Below are 14,826 nucleotides of genomic sequence, written 5' to 3'. Positions count from 1 at the left end.
CTTACAAGAGGGCTTAGTGTAGTATGGTTTGTGTGTTGCTATAGAAACAGGGAATGGTGATTATTGGTGCGCGGCCTTGTCTGAACCGCTAGTTTCTACTTCGAGGTTATAGGAGAGAGGGAAGTACTAAAAGTAACGTTACTTTAATATTGTAGAAACTCCGACTGAACAGCATGCAGAAGCAGGTGGATGAAATCATCAGCTTTCAATTTTATAGCTGAGATTTCATTTTCGAGAGAACAGTGAGTAGAATCAGTGGTTTTTTAACGTCTTATAAAACATAGTACTTTTGAATCGAATATTGCCTACTTTGTACTTCCAAAGAAACTTTATTGAAAAATACAAATAGAGAAATTCTTATTGCGGTTTCTATCTTCTTAGTTTTGCTTAATAATAAAAAAAAAAATACGTTATTGCAACAAAAGTAACGCCCTCTAGCGTCGGAGTGGAAGACTGTTATCCTTCACCTCAATGACAGTTCAATCAGTTGACATAGGGCTTCGTGGAGTTTAGTCAAGAAGGGAAGTGTCAGTAATACATATTTATGTTACTCGATTATTTTCAAAAGTTTAAGAAAATGTAAAGGTTCTGTCCGTCTCAATCGAATATTTTTTTAAACTTAAGAAACTAGCCTTAGGAAAAAAAAGTCTTAATACTGCAAAAATATAGTGGTTTCAAAAAGTGTGTCAAGTCAACTTTGAAATATTGCTAAAGCATTTCAGGAAAATAATATTTCAAAGTAAATATAACCAAGTATATTAAAATATATTACGCATTCAGTTGCTACCTGAGTTACGAAGAGTGGATATTATCTGATGGACAGACAAACCTCGTGTACTAAATCATGCGAGAAAATAAGCTTGTGGTCCTTGGTGCCGGAGGAGTGGGAAAGACATCATTGGTCGTCCAGTACCTTGAGGGCTTCTTCTCATCCACCTATAAACCTACAGTGGAGGATTACTACCGACATACCATACAAATGCCTGGTAATCTATTTTTATTCAAGTTTCGTATTTCCCTGTTTGTTTCTTTAACGTCTGTATATGGAATTATAGCTATTTTCTACCTGACTACAATATTAATCTGTCTGTTACTTTCAGGGATTATCAAATTATGTATTTGTTACATCGTCTCCCAACCTTCAGTGTACTATTTCTGATCAAGGCTTCTTTAAATTTTCAACTATTGCTAATGTATCAGTTTCCAGCGATCTTTATTATTGTTATACAGACTAATTTTCCTCCCAGTATCAACCTTTAACTGTCTGTCTACCTTCAGTTCTATTTCGAATGTGGATAAAAATACATTTGGTTATAACTTTTGATTTTTTGTCGATTCTTCCAAATATTAATCTACACTTTATTATGGGAAACTGTATTATGTTGTCAAATTCTGTCAGAGAGTTAAAACATTAGTGTAGGACTACAGTGTTATAAAACAGAACGTTTTCGATATCACGGCGCTTTAATAGAGACAAAATGTATAAGTATCATGAAATATTTTCCGTATTTCTAGAAGAACTTCATTAGAAGCAAACTGTATAGTGTCGTGAAATTTTTCCAGTATTTTTTGCGGAGCTTTTATATTTTCAATTTGACGAACCTGTAGTGGGTGACAAATACACGCTATTTAACATTTCCTAATGTAACGATAATAGACGAATTGTATCTTTCATGAAATGTTTCCAGTATTTCTGGCTGTGTTTTAATAAAAACAAACTGTATTATATCATGAAATATTTCTAGTATTTGTTGGGTGTTTTATTACAGCCAATTTGAATCTTTCAAGAAATGTTTCCAGTATTTCTGACTGTGCTTTAATAGAATCAAAATGTATTATATCATGAAATGTTTCTAGTATTTCTGATTGTGCTTTAATTGAAACAAACTGTATTATATCATGAAATGTTTCCAGTATTTCTGATTATGCTTTAATTGAAACAAACTGTATTATATCATGAAATGTTTCTAGTATTTCTGATTGTGCTTTAATTGAAACAAACTGTATTATATCATGAAATGTTTCCAGTATTTCTGATTATGCTTTAATTGAAACAAACTGTATTATATCATGAAATGTTTCCAGGGTTTCTGAGAGACAAATGATTAACCACAGAGAGTTTTCTAACATAGTGACGCTTTAGAAGAAGACGACAGACTACTATCACTTTTTTTCTTCTTATCACTTATTTTGTGTGTGTGTGTATAGGATGGCTGTTTTAAGTAATTCGAATTTTCCCACACTTTAAAACAGAATAACTGTGTACTTTCAAGGCTGTTTTTATCTTACCGTTAGTTTGTCACACAGACTTTATTTACGATTACAGAATATTTTAACTCTAACTATTATTGACATCAACGAACACATGCTATCAAATCGATTCTCAATAAGCAACGTTTGAGTAAAGGTTATTATTTCACTGAATGATTATAATATTGTTTGACGGCAACAGATGTAGTATAAACCATTATTTGCAATCACAATTTTTCCAACTTGACGAAACTTTAGTGGGTGGCAAATATACGCTATTTAGAATTTCCTAATATAACGATAATTGAAGACAAGTCAAATATTTTATAATACTGAATGTTGCCAGTTTGTGGTACTTAATATTAGACAATTTTTAATCATACTTTCTGTAGGTAGATTGCCAACAATAAACACAAAGTATGAAATCTCAAAAACAAAAATGGTAGAAAGGACGAGTCTCTACAAAAAACAACAACAATTAAATTAAAGAATATAACATTGATTGATCTGTTTACTATATTACTTCTTTACAGTTAGTATAGGATGGCTGCATTTCATTACAGAATATGAGTTATATTTCCAAACATTTAACATCCGTTGTTTCTTAGTGAATGTTTCTACTTTAGTCGATTATTATTCCCAACAATATTAATCCAAAGTGACTTTTATCTATCACGGAATCTTCTGGTTTAGCGAATATAGAATTTTAGGCAAATGTATCTTAACATAGAATATTTAATATAGATTACTGCTTCCCATCAACAAATATTTCCAAAGTAGCGGCAGTTTAGTAGAAAAGAATTGTCTACTACCATAGAGTTTCTAAAGTAGCGGCAGTTTAGTAGAGACGGATTGTCTACTATCACAGAGTTTCCAAAGTAGCGGCAGTTTAGTAGAGACGGATTGTCTACTACCATAGAGTTTCCAAAGTAGTGACAGTTTGGTAGAGACGGCTTGTCTACTACCATAGAGTTTCCAAAGTAGTGGTGATTTAGTAGAGACGGATTGTCTACTAACATAGAGTTTCCAAAATAGTGGCAGTTTAGTAGAGACGGCTTGTCTACTACTATAGTGTTTCCAAAGTAATGGCAGTTTAGTAGAGACGGATTGTCTACTATCATAGAGTTTCCAAAGTAGTGACAGTTTGGTAGAGACGGATTGTCTACTACCATAGAGTTTCCAAAGTAGCGGCAGTTTAGTAGAGACGGATTGTCTACTATCATAGAGTTTCCAAAGTAGTGACAGTTTGGTAGAGACGGCTTGTCTACTATTACAGAGTTTTCAAAGTAGAAACAGTTCAGTGCACAACGAATTTCTACAATTACAGAGTGTCCAAAGTAACTAAAGTTTAGTGTAAAATAACTGTCTACCATCAGGAATCTTGGAAAATAGCGTCAGGTTAGCGTAAGACAATTATCTACCGCCACAACATGTATTTGTTTTGTTTACACTTAAACCTAGGATGACAGACATCTTAAGGTGCTTCAAGTTAGAGCAAATTCTTTGTTTATTTGTAATTAAGCACAACGCTACACAATGGGCTATCTGTGCTCTGCTCACCACGGGTATCGAAACCCGGATTCTAGCGTTGTAAGACCGTAGACATACCGCTATACCACTGGGGAGCCAATACAACTTTAATTCATGGCCTAGTAATTGAAAGATAAGTCACACTGTGCAGTTAAAGCAACATCGATGTTGATAAAAGCTAGGCCATCTAAGGTCATGGTATGGCAAATAAGTACTGCAATATTGAAATATTTGGAAAATCAGCTAAGTCGTGATCCCACACACAAAATAAATTCGATAACATGAACGCTTTCTTCTTCGTGTACTGAGAATCGTTTTGGAAATTTTTTAAATATTGATTTATTTGTTTCAGTAGTTTCCCCCACCCCATCCTCCCAGGTGACTTAGCGGCAAGTTTGTAGGCTTACAACGCTGAAACTCGGGTTTCTAAACCCGTGGTTGGCAGAGCATGGATATTCCATTGTGAAGCTCTGCACTGAACCATCAAACCATCATCACAATAACTCCAAGTGTTTATCGACACTGACCAAGATACATTGTTATGTTCGTATAAAAGCATTTAATTAGTAAATCCACTTTATGCTGACGTATTAATAATGGCAACGTATGCCGCATTATACAGGGTAATCATAGATAAAACCAATATATGAAATACCTATCTCTTAAAAACTAATTGTTCTAGAGGGAAAGCAACATCACCAAAGGATCACCGAGAATCATAAGTTTAATTTGGAAAGTTTGGACATAGTACAGAGTGTTTCAAAATCGTAATATACTAAATAGCTTTTCTCATAAAGTAGTATTACTTTTATTTCTCTTCTTTCTCTCTCTCTCTCTCTCTCTCGACAATACGAGATTGGCAGTTTGAATGAAATAAGTGGCAATGTATAGAATATAACGAGGATCGATGACCATTGTTTAGAACAAATGTTGTTTGCAACAGCTCTAGTTAGAGATATGCTTGACGTGCTTTTTGAGAATGACTGGCTAGTTTCTATGATAGCATTTGAAAGATACCACACCATATTCAAATTTTACAAAATAAAAGTTACGATTCTCAACGTGTTTTTTGGTGAAATTTAGTTTCGCTATAGCAAGTCGTTTTAAAGATATAATCAATTTAAATATGGAGTAAATTTATAATTACTCTGTAGTTTGTTAAGTAATGATGTCTCTGTGTTTGTTGTACGTGAAACAATTATCAGGATAGTGAAAGAAGCGCTTAGAAAGTTGAAGAAGTTTCCTTAACCTTTCTTTTAAAATTCAATTAATTGTGTAAACTGAAGTAAGATAACATGAAATATTATGTATTAATTTTACTCTAATGGAATTTGTGTTCATTTTTCACACACACACACACAGATATATATATCTATATCAAAACGATGAAAAAAATATAATGATGAATGATGTGGTTCTGATGAACAATTTTTACCTCATATAATCACTGTGACGGTTTTCACTTTACCTTCTTTTCTTTTTCATTCTTATTTTTGCGCCAATGAACATAATTCGTAGACTTGAAAGCTTTATGCGATTTTACAGCGCAACTTGCAGCATCAAAACTTTTCCGTTTATAATACGGAACTGAGGATTAAAATTTTCTGGTATTTAAACAAGAGATGTTTGGATAAATGATCTATATCCCAACGATAAGATAGTAATAATAATAAAGTTTCTAAGCTGAGTAGTTGTATTTTTATTAGCAGTAAAGTGCATATTGTTTAAATAAAGAACAAACAATTTAATGATTTGAAAATGGAAAAAAGTTTTTTTCGAATTCGGTTTCATAAGGATTGTTTTTCAGTTTATTGTGCATAAATATATTTATCTAATATCATGTATTGTATGTAGTTCTTTCATTTTTGTGGTAAAGTGTTGGATTTTTCTCTTCTGTTAAAATTACTGTCTTAATATTTTACGCCTAATATTTATACGTTTGAAAAAACAAAACAAGCCATATCTGTTAATTTACTTCGAAAAATAACACCAACAATTAAAAATTCAGTCTGTAAAGGACTATTAGTCTGCTCATAGCTGTCTCTGATTTTGAACTGATAGAACAGAGGAACGCTGACTCTTGGCCCACTATAAATAATAATGGGGTTTGACTGTCTAATAACACCCACAGAGTGATAAGCACAAATCTGTGGCAACGGGAAGCGAACCGTGTACTCTCGTATTCACACTTCGATAAGTGAATCCCTAGGCTATGTATGGATATGAAAATGCGGGAATTTTTCTAGTGGTTGGGGTTTTCGACTCGCAATCTACGGGTCTCAGGATCGCAACCCATCACCGAACATGCATGCTCTTTCAGAATTAGGGCGTTATAATGTGACATCAATTCCACTATTCGTTGCTAAAGAGTAGGTTAAGAGTTGGCGGTGGGTGCTGTTAACTAACTGCCTCTCCTGTAATCTTTCACTTCAAAATTAGGATCTGCTAGTGTAAATAGCTCTCGAGTAACTTTGTGGAAAATTCAACATAAACAAGTAACATCTAATTCGTGCAAATGAGTTTTGCAAATGTTGGTTTTATAACAGCAGTGAAACTTTAAGGTAAAATAATTTTTCTTAAGAAACGTTTGTTTGAAGTTAAGCAAAAAGATACACAATGGGCTATCTGTGCTCTGCCCACCACGGGTATCGAAACCCGGTTTCTAACGTTGTAAATCCGTAGACATACCGCTGTGCCACTGTGGGCAAGAAACGTCTGTTTAAATATTATGTACCTGAGCAAGAAAATTGTCTGATGGTGTTTAACATCTAGCAGCTGTAACATTCTTATTAGTATTTTATCTTTTTTTTTTTCATGGCAAAAAGTAATGCCACTGAAATATGTTCATTCACTAAACGTTACACAGTTTTGAATATAAATTGGTGGTTCTATATAAATATAATAATATTGCCTGTTGTATGTCCATGTAATTACTTCACAGGGTTGTGGATGGATCTTCACTAAAATTGGTATGGAGGTTTATTAAGTCCATGCAGGGGTACATACAAATGTTCAGTTTTGCATTTTGCGTTTTGCGGTTTTTATGGGCGTTTTTGCATTTTTGTATCATTACCTCACCTCATGTGGATGGATCTTCACCAAATTTGGTAAGAAGGTTCATTGTGTCTATGGGGAGATACATACAAATTTTCAGTTTTGCATTTTGCAGTTTTTGTGGCCGTGTTTGCATTTTTTTTACAATTATATATACGGGAAGCAACTTTTCATGCCCTAAGATAACCTTTCATAACTCATGAATTTATATAACTTCCGACGGGTATTCCAGCTAATTCTAAAATATAACAATTTATTTGTAGAAGTGTAAGCACGGTAAATTAAATTGAAACGTGTATTTGTTTCTAAAAAGAGAACTCTTATTGTTAGATTTTCACTGGACAGGTAACAATACCTTTAACAGGAAATTACCGTCTGTAGTTAATACTACAACAATATTGTTAAAATTATATTGTTTTCTGTGTGCATATACTACAACAATAATATTGTTAAGAAGGCGCTGCTTTTCTTTATTTATATTCTTGCTATGGGATCGTTTAGCATTTTGAAAGAGACTGAAAATTCTGTATATACCAATTAATGAATACCTAAATGAAGTAAACCTTTCTTAACAACTCGTATCACATGAGCCATTACAACGTTTTCCACACTTTAAAGATCTCTGATGAAACATAATCCTCATATTGCTACCATTTACTTTTGCCTCAATGCATTTTTCCTGTAACAAGCTTGCATGGACAGTATTTCAAATGAAATTTTGTGCGCTTTCGACCAAAGCTGACAAGGCCTTTCGCTGAATACCAAAGTTCCTCAGATAAACATCTTATGCTATAAAAATATACAGAAAATCAAATTAGATTTTTTAGGGGTTATAGTCATGTAACTTGTGAGAACTTCAAAAGTTTTTATAACATTCAGACAAAAATTCTGTATGAGAATAGCAGTTGTTAAAATCACTCTTTTATAGCTTTCTTTCAGATAAATTATATTTTTAGGATCGTTATTTACGTAATATATAAAAACATGTTCGCTGCAATGTGCCTCCACCGGTGGGTCACAACCGACTTTTGATTATGGACCGCGTGACACACCGGTGGATCACAGAAAATTATATTTCAAAGCCAAATTTCTCTTGTAGTATATGAGTTCTGGACACTGTGACTTCTCCTTGGAACCTCCTAAATGTATAATTTTTTATACTTAATTTATTACGCGGCAGCGAGCGTGTTACTAATGAGTATGCCTTAAATCAATCCAATTTGACCAGCCAAGATACAACCGAAAATATCAGTAACCTGTGAAATAAACAATTCCATAAAAGAAAATATGGATATATAAATTCATATCACCACTAATTATTTTATGATATTTTAATTCCTATACCTGTCGTAATTGACTCATGTCTGTATACTTTCTACTGTATGATGCGTCATATATTAGATATTGTTTAACTGACGGCAATAGGTTGGAACGCCTACTTTACTAGAAGAATGGTCTCTATTTCTTGTAGAAAATAATGATATTTTTGGAATATTCAAAGTGGATAGAAATTCATGTTTATGCAAAACATGATAAAATAGGATCGATTATATTAGCACAAAGTTTGTAAAACGTGTGATGGACAAAACGTAGTTAACATTTTAGTTTATGTTAACTGGTGTCTTTTTCAAATTTACGAAATTCAGTGGCTCACAGACAGTTATTTATGTAAAACTGCACAATGAAGGGAGGACATCTAGGTATGTCATCATTTTTATATAGTCCAAAGCAATATCAATTGGTTGTAAAACTGAAATATGTGTGAACAGGGAGCAAACATCAAAGCAATCGTGTAAGGATTGGGAGTAAAACACTTCAGATTCATCAAATAATTCTCAAAATTTTCATATAATATAAAAAGCTTTCGAAATGTATGGAGAAATAGATAACGCTAGAAACTTAGCTAAACCATAATTATGAAAGTTGAAAGCTGTTATATTATGTCTAAAAGGATATACCTCTGTATGTACATTAGTAAAATATTTAGGGTGTTCTGAGTTTATTAACTTTCAAAGCAGTTATAAGGGCATCATTTGATTCACCTAATTTACTTTGCAATCTGTTGGATTACTCTCTAAACCTTTTGGCTATTCCAAAAACTCATTCAAGTAATACTAAAGGAATTTGAAATAGCCAGAAAAGTATACATTAGGAAATGTATACAAAGTAAAAATTGTTTTGTAGAGATAAATGGATATCCAATGGAAATTATGGAAATAATTGTTAATACATTTATAATAAATTCTATAAATAAATTCTAATAACGATTTTTTAAAACTCTAATGCAAATCCAAGACGAGCATTATACAACCATGTACGTGTAAGACGAGCATTAGACAACTATGTATGTACAAGATGAGCATTAGACAACCATTATGTAAAAGAAGACCATTAGGCAACAATTTATGTGTAAAATGAGCATTAGACAAACATGCATGTGTAAGTTAAGCATTAGACAACAATGTATTTGTTCTCTACTATAAATTTATTACTTTTTGTAAGAGTTATCTTCAGCTTTTGGATTTTTATATCAAAAACTTAATATGTAGTTATTAGATACTAACATGTATATTATATTGTATTTTTTAGGAATTTCCTTTCATTATCTTTACTTCAACATTTTCATATAGATGATATGAGAAGAAGTGTCCCATATTCATACCGTGATTAAATTTTTCTTTTCTCTTTGTGCTTGAAGGTGGGTGGTTGGCATAGTACCAACGCAGTCTTGTCGAATAGCACGTGTTAATTAACTTTCAATCACGGTATAAGATCCATCTTTCATCACAAGCTGCAGGAAATTATAATGAAATGTGTAATATAAACCATGATCCAGCGTTTCAGGATACTGATGCTTCACGAGACATTAAAATTTTGTATTTGGTATTTGTATGGAATTTCTTAATATTACTCCTATTACTGCCATTCTGAGCAAAAAAAAAAAAGAACAAAAAAAAACACAGTAGCTCCGTTTGGTTAATTGAACATCAGATTACGTGAGGTTAGACAGAAATAAATTTGTTAAGATCACACAAATGTATACCTTGCGAAACGAGACACGTGTAAATATTGTAAAGACAGGCAAGTCTAAGCTTTGTTAAGTTAAATAAATGCTTTTGAAATTTCTTGAAAAAGGAGGAGTCATAAAAGCCAAAATGCATTTATCCAGTGGAATAGTTCGATTACTGTTTCCCATTACGAATTTTAGTGTGGGATGCCGTAAAACCTTGTAAGTGTAGTGAGTATTGGTATAATAAGCCTAAAGTAAAGACGTAGTATGGGATCACCAAGCCTAGAGCCAAGTGCATAAAATTTATCATGAAAGGGAATATATCGATTCAATTTTAAACTTAAATCGTTTCTGAATTAAGATATGTTTTATTACATCACCCACGTTTCTAATAAAAACAAACCTCTTTAATCAACGGAGAATCTAAATTAATAAATCAACAAATATTTTTTCAGTTTTGTTGTCTGCACATTTCATTTTATACTTGTAGTCTTTCAAAATTTGTAGTGCACACTGGAGGGATTTACATATTTTTATAAACAAGTTTAGAAAACAACGACCTTTATACTCAAGATATATATAAAAGTATTTTTTTATATTTATTTTAACCAACGTTTCGCTTTTGCAGCTTTATCAGGGTTAATATACACAGCTGTTTGATATTAGAATAAATTATAAAACTGCTTGTAATGTTCTATTTCTCGAGTTTGCACGAAACAACAATAATAATACTTTATACATTGTTGGAATGAAACAATAATAATAAATTATACTTTCAGTACATAAACTAACAACAATACTAAGTTATACTTTGTTGCTAAGCAACATGGTATAAAAGCCATTGTTGGAACGTAGTGTCACCAAAACGCACTGGATTTTTTATATATTAGTTGTTATTCTAACTGAATTTTATTAATAATTATTCTATGAATACGCCACGAATTCATTACATGAATGATCTTAATTTTGATTGGCTCATAAAGGAATTTACCGACGTTTGACTGGAATGCCTTGACTGCAATTTTTGCCACTTTGTTGGTCAAGCTTGATTCCGCAAAATTTATTTATTTCAGTCAATAATGAAATGTGGGGATAGGGTATACTATGGGGTGGGGTGGTAGTACTTGACCCGTCATTTTTGACGGGCTATGCGCTAGTATATTACAAAGTTTGAAAATCGTAAAGTTTACAAGACTAGATAAAGTTTGTAAAAGTAAGTGCAACTATTGTAAAACCAAGATGATCGTTTGTTTTGAATCTCGAGGACTACACGAGAGCTGTCTCCGCTAACAGTCCATAATTTAGCAGTGTAAGACTAGAGGGAAGGCAGCTAGTTGGGCTACTCTTTTACTAACGAATAGTGAGATGGCCTCAGTTTCCATGATTATTAGGTGCTAAATACATCACCCCTGACTTCCGTATTTTACGCGACACCATTTCGTTTATATGATAATTAACTTCACCAAAGTACAATCAAGTGTTGATAACATGCACTAAGAAAACCTTAGTTTACTGAAAAGTAGGTTAGAAATTTTAGAAAGTGAACCATATAATATTATAATGTTATTGATGTTTCTCTTTTTCAACGTTATAAAGCATCGTCTACCAGTTAAGCCGATGAAGAAGTTCAAGTACGTTTATATCTGTGAGATGTTAAAATAATCTGACGAAAAACACAAAGTAAATGTGTTTTATATGGAAATTACATATTTACAGCACTACTTTCGAAAGTATAAGCAGTCAGTCATACTAGTCCTAGCAGCAGTGTGGTGAAAGAACTCATGACTCTGAGGTCAAAAATACCCTTATGAAAAATTGTACAAATCAAAATTTGGGCTCCATATGACAGTTTGAGGCAAAATTTAATGTTATATTACGTGTTGTATTTAAACTGTTGATAATAGAAAGAGTCAAGGTAGAAAGTCCAAATTATTCAAAAATGTGACCTAGGATATGCTATTTACGTGATATACGCCAACTAGGCTGAGCGTGGTCCATAGGTTAGCGTGCCAAACTATGGACCTACAAATCCATCTTTCCTATTCTGTTATCACTCACACATAAAAGAAAATCGTACTCCGCACTTTGAGGCTATGGAAACAGTATAATGGTGGCGCACTATTTAGTGAGATAAGATTATCCGAAGAGTATGCGGTAAGTGCTGTTGATTTGCGCCTTCCCTGTACTCTATGAGTTCAGAATTTGGGAAGGTCAGCGCGAATACCACAAACAAACACGACAACCCTGCAGAGATCTTGTTAATGAGTTAGTTGTAAATACAGGTGAGAATGTTACCTTCCTACCAGTAAGATGCAACTTAGAATGAAATGGCCTCAGCAGATGTATAAAGGCTGCTACTGCTTAGGAGAAATAACCAAAAGGCTCAAATGGACACCAGCCTTTAAACAATGAGATGAATAAAACTGAAGAAGGTTAGTCACTAAAGATGAATCGAAATACAATCAGTTAGGCATAAATCAACAACATTTTGTTGAACGACAAAGAGGCAGACGATATCATAGTGAAGATAAATACGAAATATGAGGGTTCAATATATATATATAGGTGTGGGTTGCATTGCAGCCTGTGATGTTAAAGGTCAACATAAAATCGAGGCCACCCTGACTGTTGACAGGTACAAACATGTTCTTATTCATCATGTCATTTCGTCAGGAACAGCACTTTTTAGGCCGGGGATGTATCTTTCAGCAAGACAGTGAGATCAAGATTGCAGGTGAAAGTGTGGTGAAACGATATCTTGGGTGGAAAAAAAAAGCCGATGGAATACTCCAAGCCATGTTTTGGGGTGCACAAGGTCTCAATATGAAGTTTAGTGGCTTATAAGATAACAAGAAGATCAAACAATTATCAAATTTGGTTGAATTGTGTGGCTTAATACCAACTACTTGGAAGAATATTCCACACTCATATATTGATGAACTTATGTTCGCATAAGACAAGACATACAGTTCTGTTTGAAGAGAATACAAAACACTAATGAATCATACAAGTTATTCGCTTTTCGGTAGTATATTTTGTAATAACGAACATTATGATAAACTGACCATGTATTTGCAATTACCCATTGTTTGTGTCTCCTGTATATGTGTGACCTACATAGAAGTATTTGGTATACGACGAAATATCGACGGTTCGACAGTGTAATGCCGTTACGGTAAACCTTATCTCTGTATAAATTTGCCGCAGAGCCTTCTGATATATCGAGGTTGCTAAACAAGTTAAAGCTAAAGGACATAGTATCCACAAAATCTAGGTTATGATCATGAAAAAAGAAACTTTCGGTCCAAAATGCTATTGTGATGAAGTTGAGCATATTTCTTGGCAATAGCATAATAAACAAGGTTTTGAAGTTAACAAGGTCTAACAAGCTACAACTATACATCAACGGCTATTTTCACTGGAATAAAAGCAGCCCCATTAGAATATATAACAAAATTTAAGAGTAGGTTAAACAATCGCCAAGGTTTTTTTTTGAGAGGATGACGTTTCGAGCTAGCGCTATTCGTCAGATTGTACAGTTTACAATAAAAGGAGCATGCTCAGAATTTAACATTTTTTAACGTTGATCGTGAAATTTCTCAGCAAAACTACATCTTATACATAAATATTACAATTCAAGAAAACATAAAACAGATTGAAATTCAAACAAAATATGGAAAACATAAGAATCTATAGGAAAAAAATAGCGTCCATTTAAACCAGATGGTTGTAGGGTTTTTCCTATTGTAGATTAATCTCCGTTCCAGTCGTTCTCTTTTGTGAATGTCTGTTGGAGCACTAATAAGTCCTAGAATCGAAAAGTTATCAACTGTGTGGTTGTTGATGGTGAAATGTTTGCCTATAGGTGAATCTTGGTTCTGCAGTTTAATATGGTTTAGATGTTCTCGTGCTAGATCACCCAGTCGGTGGCCTCTTTGTCCAATGTATAAACTATTGCATTTGTTTTTTGTTATTTTTGCAGATTATACAGCAAATGATACGTTCAGAGGTACATGTAAAGGACTGTCTAATGTTGAAAGTTGTGTTTTCTCCTATGTTACGTATTAGAATTTCAAATAGCCTGGAATTGAGTTAACTGATAAATTTGAATTTAGTAGGTAAATTGTACTTTGGATTTAATATTTAAAGATATGCCGTTATATAATCAGTTTATGATATTTGCTAACAAGATTGCTACTCACAGTTTTCTTTTTAACACAAATACGTTTTAATATACACACAACAGTACAATTTACAATAACAATTATTACAAATAGTTATTACAAGCAATGATTTATAAACAAAAGTTTCATAAACTTACAAGCAATATAAAGTCTTCCTTTTAATCTGGAACTTCGATATATTATCGAGGGTTCACGATGAGCGAGTTGATTACGAGTTGACGTAGGTATATTTCACTTAACAGGAAGCTAACTAGCTTTGTCCTTCGTTATTTATCGGGCACACACGTTGAGTTTTCCATGATCAATTTATATAATGTTTTCGTAAAAATACTTATGTCTGATGAGAATCCACTGAAGTTAAACGATTTGTAATGTTCGAACTTTGTAAAGGTTCCTGGTCAAATATCTGAAGTTGTCCGATTGGTAAGCGTTATAACAATCACAGTTATAGCTTCCGAAGTTTATAGCACACTGACTATAGCGAACTAATAATAGATACTCTCTTTTTGCGCGTCGGTTATATTTATAGACGTATAGAGGCTTTCTAGAAATTTCAGTTTTACATAACAATACTGGCGCTAACACAGTCATTTACGTACACACACATATTGTTGATTCTTACTCTCGAGAATCTTCTACAATGTTGGAGAATAGGTGGGAGTTTCACAATACATATCTAACATTATAAGCTATGCATGTTTTTAAATATGAACTTAATCTAAGCAAACGTTAATATTAAAATAAATATATATAAAAACAAATTCGTTACACCTAGTATAAGTGTGGTGCTGTATATAT

General features: G+C 33.0%; 1 protein-coding gene across 1 annotated transcript in view; it reads left to right on the top strand.

Moving 5' to 3' along the window:
* Positions 1-580: 580 nt before the first annotated feature.
* The window catches only part of LOC106478101 (ras-related protein Rap-1b-like), a 48,865-nt gene continuing 34,619 nt past the window's right edge, over positions 581-14,826 (top strand). The window contains exon 1 of the mRNA XM_022381639.1: positions 581-986. Within this exon, the coding sequence (XP_022237347.1) occupies positions 845-986 (142 nt within the window). The 5' untranslated portion in view covers positions 581-844. The remainder of the gene's footprint in view (positions 987-14,826) is intronic.

This window comes from Limulus polyphemus, unplaced genomic scaffold (genome assembly GCF_000517525.1).
Source record: "Limulus polyphemus unplaced genomic scaffold, Limulus_polyphemus-2.1.2 Scaffold180, whole genome shotgun sequence".
Classification (NCBI taxonomy): Eukaryota; Metazoa; Arthropoda; class Merostomata; order Xiphosura; family Limulidae; genus Limulus; species Limulus polyphemus.
The sequence above is the reverse complement of the archived record's forward strand: the minus strand, read 5'-3'. Positions and strand labels throughout refer to the sequence as shown.